The following is a 14,049-nucleotide window of genomic DNA, read 5'->3' on the forward strand; positions in this document are numbered from 1 at the left end:
TTGTCAATGCAACCCTCTTCTCCCACTCTTCACACACTGATAGCAACACCGCAGGAGAAATGCCAGCACAGGCATCCGGTATCTGTAGTTTCAGGTGCTGCACATCTCGTATCTTCACACCATAGACAATTGCCTTCAGATGACCCCAAAGATAAAAGTCTAAGGGGGTCAGATCGGGAGACCTTGGGGGCCATTCAACTGGCCCACGACGACCAATCCACTTTCCAGGAAACTGGCACCCATAATGTGGTGGTGCACCATCTTGCTGGAAAAACTCAGGGAACGTGCCAGCTTCAGTGCATAAAGAGGGAAACACATCATCATGTAGCAATTTCAAATATTCAGTGGCCTTGAGGTTTCCATTGATGAAGAATGGACCCACTATCGTTGTACCCCATATACCACACCAACCCATCACTTTTGTTGTTCCAACAGTCTTGGAGGGATCCATCCAATGTGGGTTAGTGTCAGTCCAATAGCAGTGGTTTTGTTTGTTAACTTCACCATTCACATAAAAGTTTGCCTCATCACTGAACAAAATCTTCTGCGTGAACTGAGGGTCCTGCTCCAATTTTTGTTTTGCCCATTCTGCAAATTCTGTGCACCGATCTGGGTTATCCTCGTTGAGATGCTGCAGTAGCTGGAGTTTGTAAGGGTGCCATTTGTGAGTAGCTAATATCCGCCAAAGGGATGTTCGACTAATGCCAGTCTCAGTGACATGCGGCGAGTGCTACGGTGTGGGCTCTTGCTGAATGAAGCTAGAACAGCCACTGATGTTTCTTCATTAGTGACAGTTTTCTTGCGTCCACATTTTGGCAAATCCAACACTGAACCAGTCTGGCGAAAGTTAGCAAGCAGTTTGCTAACTGTAGCATGGGCAATGGGTGGTCTCGTAGGGTGTATCTGCTGCAATGACCCGGTTACTGCGTTCACTAGATATCAACACAATTTCGATCCGCTCCTCATGTGTTAACCTCTTCGACATGTCAATGGCTGTGAACAAAGAGAAACTTGGAAATAACTCATGAAAGAATAAAGTTACGTTGAAACCAAGCACACCATTGTTTTTCTTGTGACATTACCAATAAGTTTGATGTGTCACATGACCCTCTTCCTATTGAAAAAACAAAAGTTGTATCCAAGATGGCCGACTTCTAAATGGCCACCATGGTCACCACCCATCTTGAGGAGTTTGCCCCCTCACATATACTAATGTGCCACAAACAGGACTTTAATATCACCAACCATTCCCATTTTATTACGGTGTATCCATATAAATGGCCCACCCTGTACAACCACAGTCAGACTCTGCTTCTGTCCCTGCTCAGGTGTCACATTTCAGGACATGATAGAATCGTGTGATGTTCAGAAAGGTCTCTGAGTGAGGCTGCTGAAGTTCTGCACTGTTTTTTCTTTCAGACATGAACGAGGTGACATACATCTCAGACGCCCTTAAATCACGGGGTTTAGCCTCGGTGTCAGCACACACTGATTCTGAAGCTACGTTTGAGCTTTAAGAAAACTTTCCTCCTCCTGCTGGATCAGAGTCAAGTTTCCTCTCAACACCTTTGCTCTCTGATCTCATCTCCTGTCCTCCAGAGGATCACAGCTCACCTGTGTGTGCCTGCTGGACACGTGACCTGTGAGGTGACAGAGCCTGTCACATGACTGCGGCAGAAGAGCATCTGTCTCCTGAATCCAAAGAGTATTCTGTTTTCTCTCGATGTTTTTAGTACCTTGGGGCCACCAGATCAGGGCTCCAACAGATCTCCAATTAATTAGTGATTATCAGCAGCTGATCACTGATCAATCTGCATGGATATTATTGGCTGGTTGGATTCAGTTAAATTTCCAGTAAAAAGACAGCAGTGATGTCGGTTTGCTTGTTTTAGTTTAAGATGGGCTGATAAATCTGAAGCTGCAGTCGCTGATGATTTGTCGGCATCTTTACGCAACAAACAGGGCATCAAACGGCCACTTATTTCTATCTGCCGCGCCATGATTCATTCGTAGAGTCCATGTCACCTTTCTGCTGACGTTTGCTGCTCTGTAATCCCACAATTTCGAGAGAAAAATAAGGAAGAGGAGGGAGAAGTGTGTGTGCTGAGCAGAGATCTCAGGGGTGTGTTTATCTTTCATCTGCTCTGACTGAAGCTGCTGTTTCTTTAAATAAAAGGAGCTTTCTCCTGCAGCTGAAGGACCGTGTGTGTGTGTGTGTGTGTGTGTGTGCGTGCGTGCGTGTGTGTGTGTGCAGCTGGGCAGCAGTGTATTTATCTCTTCGTCATTGATATTCACAGCCAGCTCCAGATCAATGAGCCCCGACACTCGGCCTATTATTTCATTTCTGGTGTCTAAAAGGCAAAGCCACGACTCCGCTAAATTGTTTTCCATTTGGTTTTGGCTGACTCGTCACAAAGAGTGAGGCGAGGAGGAGGCTAGCAGGGAGCGGCCCTCCTGAGGGAGTGAAGGATGGAGGAGGAAGAGGAAATAGCCTCTGATCCTGCAGCCGAACCTTTGGAAGGAAAAATTTGGTGGGAGAGCCGAGCTTGTGTTCAGTCAGATCACTGCTACCCATCGTGAACACGAACACGTGTAGAATACGGAGGTTATCCGTCTGCTCTGAAAAAGCAGATTTAAGTGTAACAGAAGGACACTGACTTTATTTCACAGAGTTTACAGATCTCAGAGAGCAGCACACGTCTAGAGCTTCTGGTTAGTAACGTGGTGTTTGCTGGTTTAGGCACAAATGTTACTTGATTTCAGATGAGGAAGAAAATTTATACTTTTAATACTTTTAATGTTTTTTGTCCTAATTTTCCCAGATCCACACAGCATTTTTAATCATCCCAGTTTTCTTTAGAAAGTATAAGTGATTCATATCAGCACACAATAACTAAACAATATTTTCACAACCAGACCAACGTTTCACTCTGTAATGCTCAGAGCCGTAAAAACGAGTTAAACAGAGGGTTAGCTTAAAGATTACACTCAGTATTAAACTCCAGTAAACGTTTGAGCTGTTGCTGAGAAAGCATCATGCCTTAAACCAAAGAAATCACTTTAGATCTGAGGAAAAAGAAAAAGGAGGTGGATATACAAAGTTATCACGATGCTGTGATAAGTGTGAAGAAAAGAGTGAGAAGGATTATCCAGCAATTCAAAGAGAAGAGTAGCGAACAGGCCTGGCAGAGGCAGTAAGCAAAGATTTCAAAGACTCTGAAAGGAAACCAGTGAGAGTCTGAAGAGCCCAGAGCAACTGCAGAGGCATGAGTGAGGGACTCATAGTCTCTAAGAAGATGGTCACTAGAACCCAGCACAGGAACGGACAGAGAAGCTGCAGAGAACAACTCCACTTCTGCAGAAGAGACACCTTCACATCAGACCGAAGTATGCTGAGGATGACCTGGAGACAGATCCTACAGACTGAAGCGTCCTTTGATCAGATGACATGGAAAAAGAGCTCTGTGGACACAGAGACGCTGCTCATGTTTGTGTCTGGAACAGAGAATCTCATTGAGGTGAAAAGAATCACGCAGCGAGAAGGACATTTGAAGAAAACCTCAGTCAGCAGCAGAACTGGGTTGAAGAATGACCTCTAGAAAACCAAAGTGAGCATTACTGACCAGGCTGCACAAAGCCCTGACAACCAGATCATCAGATCTGGAGGAACCTGAGAGGTTCTCCAAAGAAGAACGGGCTGGGACCGTTTAGGAGGTGATACAACTGCAGTCTGTTATCCAGCAAAATGAACTGACAAGCAGCTGTTAACATGAGGGACCCTGTAGATTTACCCTGTAGGTTTGTTTTGGTGGAATAATTAATTTTTTGTGTGCAAATTAAAATAACGCAAGCATCCAAGGCAAAACCAGGATTTTTGGAAAAGTGTGTTAATGTATATCTTTTTATTTACTTTAAGATTGAGAGTCAGTGCTTTATAGTCAAGGATTTTATATAGGTGACTTCATGTCCATCATGCAGCTGTTGGTGCTGATTTTACTCTCATTGGATATTTCTACTGTAACCTCCACGCTGTAACCACCTGGGTCACGTTACCCCCCCAAAAATGCAAATATTCCCGTGTGAAACGTTACGTGAAGACAGCTGTGAATCAGATCTCATCATCATCGCTGCTCATCGCAGTATGTGACTCAGTTTGTGTGAGAAACACGTTCGTTACAACCAGCACAGAAAGCAGAACAGATGGTGTCAGACTGCATGTGTGGACAGTTTGTTCCCATTTAAAACAACGAGCTGCATCACACACATTCAGATCATCAGGAGCTCAAAACTACAAATTTGTGAAACCAGAAGATCAAAAGATCTGTTGCTGGTAAAAACACCTCCTGTTTACGATCTAGCGGACAGCGGCTCGCAGTGCTTTACCTGCTGCAGAAAACATCAGATCTACAGAGTTTGATGCAAATCGAGAATATGTTTTTAAGAAAGCTGTGAATTTGATGGTTAATGAAGTAACTCTGCTGATCTTTCTTGTTGCAGTCTGAAGTTGTATTTGGAAAGTGTCCAGCTGACACATGTCCAGGATCTCACAGGGTACCAGGAAGCCAAGTGAAGCCCAAAGTCCAGCTGTCATCTGGCAGCAGCAGTAAACAGTGAAAGCTGAATGGGAGTAACCGCCAAAGCTCTTTTGTGATCTGAGGGGTTGCTGTCATATTTCAGAATGACTGGATGTGCACCTGAAGCTGAATAAATGTTTAAACATATGTAACGAAAAAACCCCACAGCACACAGATGTTTTTATTTTTTGCTTCAGTCTAACTAAAAAAACCCAAACACATGAACTCCAACAACGTGCCTCAAAAAGCCGTGGCCCCACCCCCTCCAGAGGGAACAAGGTCGTTTAAATGACTCTAATGATCAACAGAACAGGAAGTGAATTCATGAGAGTCATAACAAAGGAGCTTTTTCCTCTTCACTGCAGCTCCTGCAGTTTTTGGGAAAAGCCTCATCACCACTAAAATGCAAATCCCACCACTTCACCTAATAAGCCTCTTCATCAGCTTCCTCTTCTTTTCGGCTCTAATTGTCTGTCATCCAAAATAATCACCCCCCAGCCTCAGAGTGTCATTAAAGCGGTCATTTCCAGATTACACAGGAGCAGCATTTTGGGATGAACTGAACTCTCTTCTGACTACACAAACCATCTTTTCTGCTTGGCTGCTCCTCTAGGTGGCTTCATTACAGAGCCCATTAAGAATAATCACAGTGTGTGTGTTCTGAGCGCCTAATGCATTAATTTAATTAGCAGCATTAACGCCTTATCATCCCACAGAGAGCGGAGAAGAAGAGACAGCCGGGATGGAAGTGTGGCAGTAAAAACAGCCGTGAAGGAGGTCAGAGTCTAAGCGACAGTCGGACAGTCAGCAATCAGTCACACCTGCATCCAGGTCTCCTCTCTGGGATCAACTTATTGCACTGTGAGGAGTCAGAATCGAATCCCTGATCCACAGCTGACTGCAAAAAACAGTTCAAACAGGGGAGGTTGTTCTGCAGAAGAGCTGGTAAAATTCCTTCTACTGCAAGTTTGGATTTTAAGCTACTGCACAATCCACTTTGTATTGTCTCTGTCCTGTCTTTGTTTATTGTACATAGTTAGTAATACATAGATAGTTAGTAGTAGCTTTTTATCTCCTAATTTTACCCAAATTTAGCGAGTTATTATTTATTTGTATTTCCTACTTTTATATCTCTCAAAAATATATTTTTTATATTCTTATAAATGCACCATGGGGGACTTGGGCTGAAACAGCATTTCAGTACGCTGTATACTGTGCATATTGTTGTATTGACAATATAGACCTTGAATCTTGAATCCTGATTTTCTGCAGCAAACAGCTAAACTGCTTTCAACCTCCTTTGAAGGTTTCTCTCTAACAATGACCTCAGAAAGTCTCAAGACTTTCATCCAGGAAACGAGGGTTCACCTCACACCAAAACGGTAGTGTCAAAAATTAAAAAAAAAAATATATATATATAAATATAAATATATATAGATATAGATATATATAGATATATACAGCATATACTCAGACATTAATCAATACTAAAATTACTGCTGAATGAAGATACAATAGTTGTTTTTGCCTCCTTCTGACACACACACACAGATCCTGCCTCAACAACAGCTAAAGTAGATAACATTAATAACACTGAACACTTTAAGAGGAAGGTCAGAGGTCAGTAAACCTCCTGTTTCAACAACAGTGGAATACTTTACACTCATTATAAATAGTAACCTGGCCAGAGCACATTAGCATTAGCTGTTTAACTACTAGCAGTTACATTTTGCCACCTGTTATCATTACTGTAGCAATTAGCAGCTTTAGTTAGATAAAGATAAATAATTATAGCAGCTGATCAGATCACAGCTGGCACTTTGATCAGGGACAGAGTTGTTTACGAACATGTGGAGATGTGCGTGGGGTGCTGCTGTGCAGAGCAGCACAGGGACGTAGCTGAACTGAGCAGAGAGTCCAGAGGGTGGAGAATCAATTGGAGCAAATAACGAGTGAAACCTGGAGCAGAGCAGCTAATCAGACGGTCTCAGGCCTGGAGAGCAGACAGACAGACACCGTCTGCAGGATGGGGTCAACGTGTTTGAAATTCTAGCATCATGACAATCACTCTTGTTTCACTAGCTCTGTTTTAATCTTCATAAATTATTATTTAATATCTATCCAAAATGACTTCTTCAGGTTCATAAACAGCTGCAGAAGGCTCTCCTGTTTCTGTTGATAGCAGCTTGATGAGTCCTGACAGATGATTTGTGGCTGAAAGTAGATCTGGAACAAAAGCAAGAAAAACACGTGAAACATCATGCAGGAGGAAGTATTTCTCTCCGAATGGAGCTGAGCATCAGCTCAGTGGCAGCGTGACTTTAAGAAGCTGGAGGTGAAATGAAGTCTTCAGGATGTGAAGACTGAATCTAAGGGTCTGAAAGTAAATATGAAAGGACACAGAGTGATTATGTGACAGCCAGGTGACTCCTCTCCTCTAATCTCTGCTGTTTCTACAGACAACACTTTAATTCCAGAGTTTATTCTATAAGGCAATCACACAACAGTCTGTTACATCACTGAGTAACCTGGCCTTTCTGCCGCTATCCTCTTCCAGCTGCGCTGTGTCCTCATCACTAAACGACACGATCCTGAACAGCCAGAGATGATATGTGACGAGGAGGTAGCCTCTGACTGAATCCAGTTCAAATATGAGGCGTGCCGAGGTTTTGATCCCAGCAGACTCTGTCTGTAATTTCCTGAAAATATTAATAAGTTTGATGCCGTCTGAGACACTGTGAAAAAAGCTGGACGTCAGCAATTCCGCGTGAATCACGCAGATTACACCGGTTTAAAGAAATTACACAACTGAGTGAGGGAACATTTTTCCACATTTATGCTTTTATGAAGAAACGTTTCCAACATTTACACAATTCCCTTTAATTTTTTTATTAATTCAGAGACTGAAAATGAGCCTTTTACGTTTTCCACTGAGGCATGGGAAGCAGCGAGAACCGAGCCCACTCTTATGTTCACGAGCAGCAGCAGGTCATGTGACTAAATAATACATGTGTGTTTGTGCCGTGTTGTGTCTGTGCCGACAGAAAAATCACAAACTCACACCCAAATCATGTATGGTGCTGCAGGTCCTTGGACAGTTTGGTTCCTGGAGCAGGATTTAAGAGCATCTGCAGGGAGTTCAACAAGGCAGGAAAACACACCTGCAGCACCAGCAGCTACCTAAAAAAATGTTCCGCAGACACAAACTTGTGAAGTTTTCTCACAGCAGAGAACACAACTCAATCAGAAGGTCTGACCTCACCTGAGGTTCACACGTCAAACAGTATCCTAATGCAGCAAGTGCTCGTGTGTGTGTGTGTGTGTGTGTGTGTGTGTGTGTGTGTGTGTGTGTGTGTGTGTGTGTGTGTGTGTGTGTGTGTGTGAGATTACAGTGAGCATCTGGTCCTACTTTCAGTTCTCCAGCTGATTCAAACAATCAACATTCAGCCTCATGATCTGCTGTTACTATGGTGATGTAACTGGTAAGACATGAACCACCTTCATAACCCTGAAAAAACACAGTTACACCTGAACATGCCTCCAAAACCACAGATCTGTGTGTGTGTGTGTGTGTGTGTGTGTGTGTGTGTGTGTGTGTGTGTGTGAGAGAGAGAGAGAGAACTTGAAGCTCCAAATGTTTTCTGACACACAGCGAGGCGAGTCATGATTTTAATATTTTGAATATTCAGTGTTCACTACTTCTCAGGAAGATCGAACCATTCCTGCAGCTGTATGCTGATCTAAAACATGCTTTGCTTTAACATCATCTGCAGGTGGCGCTAACACATCTACACAGTTTTTGGCCCCTATGAAAAAAACATGAAAAACATGATGGAGCAGTAAAACGTGGGTTGTGAGGTACAAACAGGAGAAAGATTTCTACTCCAGAGTGCTCACCACAACTCAGTCCCATTACTGACAGAGGTGTGCATCACCAAGCTGTAACTAACCCAAACTAACGTAAACCTGCAAAGCCTTTCTGTTTACATACTCAAGCTAACAACGAGCTGCATTCTCACCCCTGCAGATTCACACCCTACTGCTGAGCTTCACTCTTTCTTTTTCTGAAACGGAGGCAGCAGAGGCATGTGATCATAGAGACTCAAGTGTCCTTTTTACTGAGACAGCGGCAGCTCTTTTTCAGCACCACGGACAGCTGCCCTTAAACACTGAAAACTTCAAACCAAACACCAACACGCTCTTAGCTCCGCCCATTTTTGGACAAGAAGCTCCACCCACTTCATACACACATGGTCAGCATCACCTACCCCAGGGTCGTCATGGTGACGATGGTGTACCAGAAGGCTGCGGGGATGCTGGTGAACTTGCTCCCGGACATGCCCTTCTCGGCGTAGAACATGACAGTGGCGAAGATGATGATGGCCATGGTGAGCGAGAAGAGCAGGAAGCCGAGTTCCGAGGCGCAGCTCTTCAGCGTGTAGCCCAGGATGCGAAGTCCCGCAGAGTGCCGCGAGAACTTGAAAATCCGAAACACCCGGAAGACGCGTAGTGTGACGAAGGCACCACTCACGTCCTCGTTGTCGGTCATGACCAGGCCGATGTAGTACGGCATGATAGCCACCACGTCGATGATGCTCATCACGCTCTTCACAAACTTGTAGCGACTGGGAGCGACCAGCAGGCGGAGCAGGTACTCCACGGTGAAGATCATGACGCACGCAGTGTCCAGGCAGAAGAAGGCCAGCTCGTACCGCTCACCACATGACATCACCTTGACACGGTTGGGCGCGGTACCGCACGGGACCGTCTCCACCACATTGGCGAGCACCGACACTGCGATGAAGAACCCGGTGACATAGTAGAAAACCAGAGCCATGGTGGATGTGTGCGGATTCTCAAAGGCGCGCCACATGCTCTCCCGGAAGCTCATGTCAACGGGCACTGGCTCGTTGGACTGTTCAATGTCCTCATCGTCCTGGATGCGCTCCTGGTTCTCACGCCGCCGGTCCTTGTAGTCCTCATAGCAGCAGTCCCCGATGATCTCTGGAACGATGCCAAAGAACGCCAGCTCCTCGTCGTACGCCGCAATGCACTCCTGACGGGGGTAATGCAGCTTCCCAGTTCGGTAAAAGTTGAGGATGTGACGGAAGATGTCCGGGTCACGGTCAAAGAAGAACTCGTTGGTCTCCTCGTGGAAGAAGAAGTCTCGCTCTGTGCTGCCCAGCAGCGTGTCCGGGTAGCGCTCCAGCGTGTCCCGCCATGTCTGGAACCTCGTGCCGCTCACGTTTAGCACCAGCAGCCCGTCCTTCGTGCGCCGCTTCTCCTGGGGCGGCAGTGGCATGGGCGTGCTGGCCACCGGCATCCAGCCAATGGCCGCCGCGCGTGCGAACGGCAGCCACGCGGCCACTCCCGCCGCCATGCTGCTCCCAGAGCCGTGCGCGCGCTCAGAGAGGGGTCAGGCCGAGCCGCGGGAGGACATGCGGGGGAAGGGGGTAGCCGGGGAGCCCGAAGAACGGGCCGTACGCACCAGTGCCACGCGGCGGGGTCACGGACGTCCACGTGTGCCGCGCGTGTACAGAAACGCGTAAAAGTGGGAAAAACTCTCAGAGCGTCGCTCTCCTCTTTGATTCGCCGCTCGGACCCGCTCCACGCGCACACACGCGGCCGCCACGCATGCTCTGTCCAGGCTCTGCCCGCCAACGGTCCCCCTGATGTCGAGAGCTGAGCGCGAGGAGCAGCGCGAGGAGCAGCGAGGACAGACTCGAAGCTGCGCTGAGGAGGCTCGCTCTCACACACAGAGAGAGAGAAAGGGAGGCGCACACACTCCTCTCTCTCTCTCTCTGAGGGGGCGTGTCATGGAGCAGTTCTCGGATCAGATGGAGACACGCGGACCGTGTGTAAGCCCTGGCGGGCACGCGCCCCCCCGTCAGGTGGAGCAAATTGTTTTAGGCTCCACAGGGAGCGCGCAGGACGTCTCTTTGTTTTTTCCTCAGGCAGCAGAAGTCCGAGGAGGAGGAGCTTCATGTACTTATTACAAAAGTTGCCTGTATGAGGGAGAGCTGTGGCTCAGCAGGTGAATCTCAGCGGTCCCATCATTAACGCGAGAGAAAAAAATACTGTGTGTGTGTGTGAGAGAGAGAGCGAGAGAGAGATGAAAGCTGTGTGTGTGTGTGTGTGTGTGTGTGTGTGTGTGTGTGTGTGTGTGTGTGTGTGTGTGTGTGTGTGTGTGTGTGTGTGTGTGTGAAATATCAAACATTTCCAAAATTTATGAGAAAGAGCTCTGCTGTATCCTTGTGTGTTTGTTCTTGTGTGGATCTGAATCTGAAACAGCTTAATGCAAAAGCTGAGTGGACACACTGTCCCAGCACACGGTCAGTATAACATCTTAACTGTGGTCTCTAATGCTTTCAGGGATCCGTGTAAAGCGCTGTAGATGGTTGAAGTTAAAGGAAATTCTCACTTAGTTTTGAGAAACTGTCCGAAAATCACTGAGCTGTGAAATAAAGTATGTCATCCTGAAACGCACTGATTCGACCAAAATGTTCAGGCAGCAGCGCTCTAATAGTCTGAAGGCCAGCTGGTCATCCTACAGACACAACTTAACAAATGCTTCATTTGGAGAGGAGCTCAAGTGGATCCAGCCTTAGAGAGAAGGAAGCAGAGATCCTGGACCTGGTCTCCAGCCGGATTGCCTGGCATCGTCAGGTCCATTAGACTCATTAGTCTAATGGACCTGATCCAGTGTTTGCCAAAGTGCCTGGGCCTGTTTTACTGCAGCTCCACACTCTCACTGCAGGAGGTCAGAGGAGTCGACACATCTGGAGTCTCCTCATTTTTCATAAACTCTGGCTGCTAACCAGTTTTCTGTTTATGGAGTGCTGTGACATCATAGCAGAGTCATGTGTATCTCCAGACTTTTTTAAAGAAGTTGCTTTCTGTCTGACACCTGTTACTCTCAGCCAGCCTGCTTAACTTTGGGATTTCCTCTCACAGAAGATGGCAGCTGAACAGCTCCGAAACATCAGTAGCCAGATGTTCGTTTGTCAGTCTGAGTGAGCCCCACTGAAATCAAGTGAAGTCAGAGAAGAGTAGGTGCTCGGCAGTTCGCAGACCCTCTAAACAACATTATAAGCACCGGATCGCTTCTTCCTGTCAGCCATTGCTAACAGGAAGAAGCACACAGACTAACTTCAGGCCAGAGAGCATGTGAGATGAGGAAGAGTTAACCAGCATGTGGAGCTCATTTAAAACTGCGCAGAGCTGAATAGACGTGGCAGACATCAGGAAGAGTACCAAAAAGAGCACAGACATGAGCAGCCCAAAGAGCGCAGTCTTCATCACACAAGAAGTCACATGACGGGCTCTTAGAGACGCTCCGAAGAGATGGATGTCCATGAAACCTACACACAGAGCAGGTTGATCCATTGAGTGAGTTAGAGCTGTGCTGAGCTCCAGCATCAGCAGTCAGAGGAGGTGCAGGCAGGAGGCAGGAGGTCTCACACTGCTCCTAAATCACAGAACACAACGAAGCCAGAGCAGCTCAAATCAATGCTGCCAGTGTGTGTGTGCTGTCATTCAGAATCTTTGATTGATGGCTCCCTGCAGAACTAACAGGGAGTCTGTGTGTGTGTTCCCGTCTTTGTTTTTCTCGTTATGAGTTTGTGAAAATCTCGCCACTCTCCATCATTATCGACTGCGGGGTAAACATCATGGTCAGGGCCGTTACAGGCCCAGCGCTCTGAGGTGTGCGTTTCTTCTCAGGACATCTGCAGACACGGTGAGTTTAATGATTTGTGATTGGCTGCACCGGGCCCAGTTTGTGTCTGCGGTCCATCAGAATGTAGCTCCACAAACCCTTGGAGAAAGCAGGGAAACACACAGACCAGGCACTGCCTTAGAATCTGTCTGCTTTGACTCTCCTCGAGCCTCTCAGAGGTCAGAACTGCTCACACAGACCTGACTTGCTTTATTTCAGTGATTATCATTAAACAGAGACACACAAATAATCCATCGCTCTGATCAACATGCTGCCCTCAACACTTCGAGCTAATTGGCTGCCAGGGATTTGCAGGTCAAAGGTCAGTCACCTTTTTTTTTTCCCTCCTGCACAGAAATTTATTTACCACAACAACCCAACCAAACGCCTGAAGAGGAGCACTCAACAGCTGTATGACTGTTTCCTGTTTACCCACACGCACACACACAGACACTCATGCACATCTAAGACAGGACAGACTCCTTCATTTCAAACATGATTGCATGATGCTGTTGTTTCACTTTAGTGTTCATGTTGTGGCTCTCTGGGTCATGTGATATCCCCTCCACCCCACCCCCATCCTATGTATTGTTGTTGTTGTTTTTTTAAAACTGGAAATGAGGATTTCATTGGCTGAGAAGAGGATGAAGACCCTAACTGCCACAAATCCATGTGAAATGCAGTCAGGCAGCGTCCTTCAGTGTTTTCATGAATCTGCATTAAAGTGGATGCCCTTCATGAAATGATTTCATGAGTGACCATGATGAAGTGGACGAAGAAGACGAGCTTACTGATCATCAGGAGATGCAGCTCAGTGAGAAAGAAAAATGCACTTATAAAAATAAAACAGGAAATGATAATCAGGGACGATGAAGGAACTAAGCGAGAGAAAGATGGACGGATGGGAAAGCTTTAAAGACATGAAGACACAGAAGTGATCATAGGTCATAACCCCAAAGGACTGAAACTCAAAGGCACCGCAACTCGACTGCAGGCTCGACAGGACGCCATGAGAGGGCATCAGTAACAGCGCGCTGATCGTCAGCACTCAGACTAACCCAGCGAGGGATGACGCAGAGAGAATGTTTCTTTTCAAACTAGAACCATCAAACTTCTGCTGCATCAGAGACTCAGAGAAGGAACACAAACCTAACTTCATCCACAGATGAACATCACACGTGCTGATGTTTCTGCAGCCTGAGTGCACAGCATTTATCTCTAAGACTTCAAGAAACTTCAGAGGGAGGGCGTTATTGTTCCATGTGTCTGTTCTTGGAAACATGCGGGAAAACTGGAAAATGTAAGCTGACAGAGAGCGTGGTGTGAAGCTGCTGCCTGAATCACAAAGTAACTTTAAACTTCTGATTTTCCGCCGCGGTGCAGCGGCTTCACGTCTCAGCTGTGAGAAAAAACGGTTTAATTACAGCTTCGTGCCAAACACCCTGCCGCAGATGTGCTCTGCATTAAACAGCAGCTCCTCTGACTGCAGCAGGTTTCCCTACAGCTACAATTACAGCTCATTACTGTTTCAGATATCAATTAGACCCAACACACACACACACCGGTATCAGAGGGACTGTGGCAGTTGTACACTGAACCCGATTTCATTAATAACTGACATTTAAACACTGCTGTAGGAAATGAGTTTTTAATGCCAGCAGAGACGCTCATACTGAATGTATTGATTATAGATTATTGATGATTTTCCCAGCAGTTTCATCCCTTCTGAGGTTCAGTTAAGACTAATATATTCATATC

At 46.3% G+C, this 14,049-nt stretch overlaps 1 protein-coding gene across 1 annotated transcript in view; it reads right to left on the reverse strand.

The window, feature by feature from the left end:
• The window catches only part of LOC308399930 (A-type voltage-gated potassium channel KCND2-like), a 103,834-nt gene extending 93,410 nt beyond the window's left edge, over positions 1–10,424 (reverse strand). The window contains exon 1 of the mRNA XM_080887359.1: positions 8,843–10,424. Within this exon, the coding sequence (XP_080743485.1) occupies positions 8,843–9,954 (1,112 nt within the window). The 5' untranslated portion in view covers positions 9,955–10,424. The remainder of the gene's footprint in view (positions 1–8,842) is intronic.
• Between the last annotated feature and the right edge of the window lie 3,625 nt (positions 10,425–14,049).

This window comes from Rhamphochromis sp. 'chilingali' (genome assembly GCF_963969265.1).
Source record: "Rhamphochromis sp. 'chilingali' genome assembly, chromosome: 7".
Classification (NCBI taxonomy): domain Eukaryota; kingdom Metazoa; phylum Chordata; class Actinopteri; order Cichliformes; family Cichlidae; genus Rhamphochromis; species Rhamphochromis sp. 'chilingali'.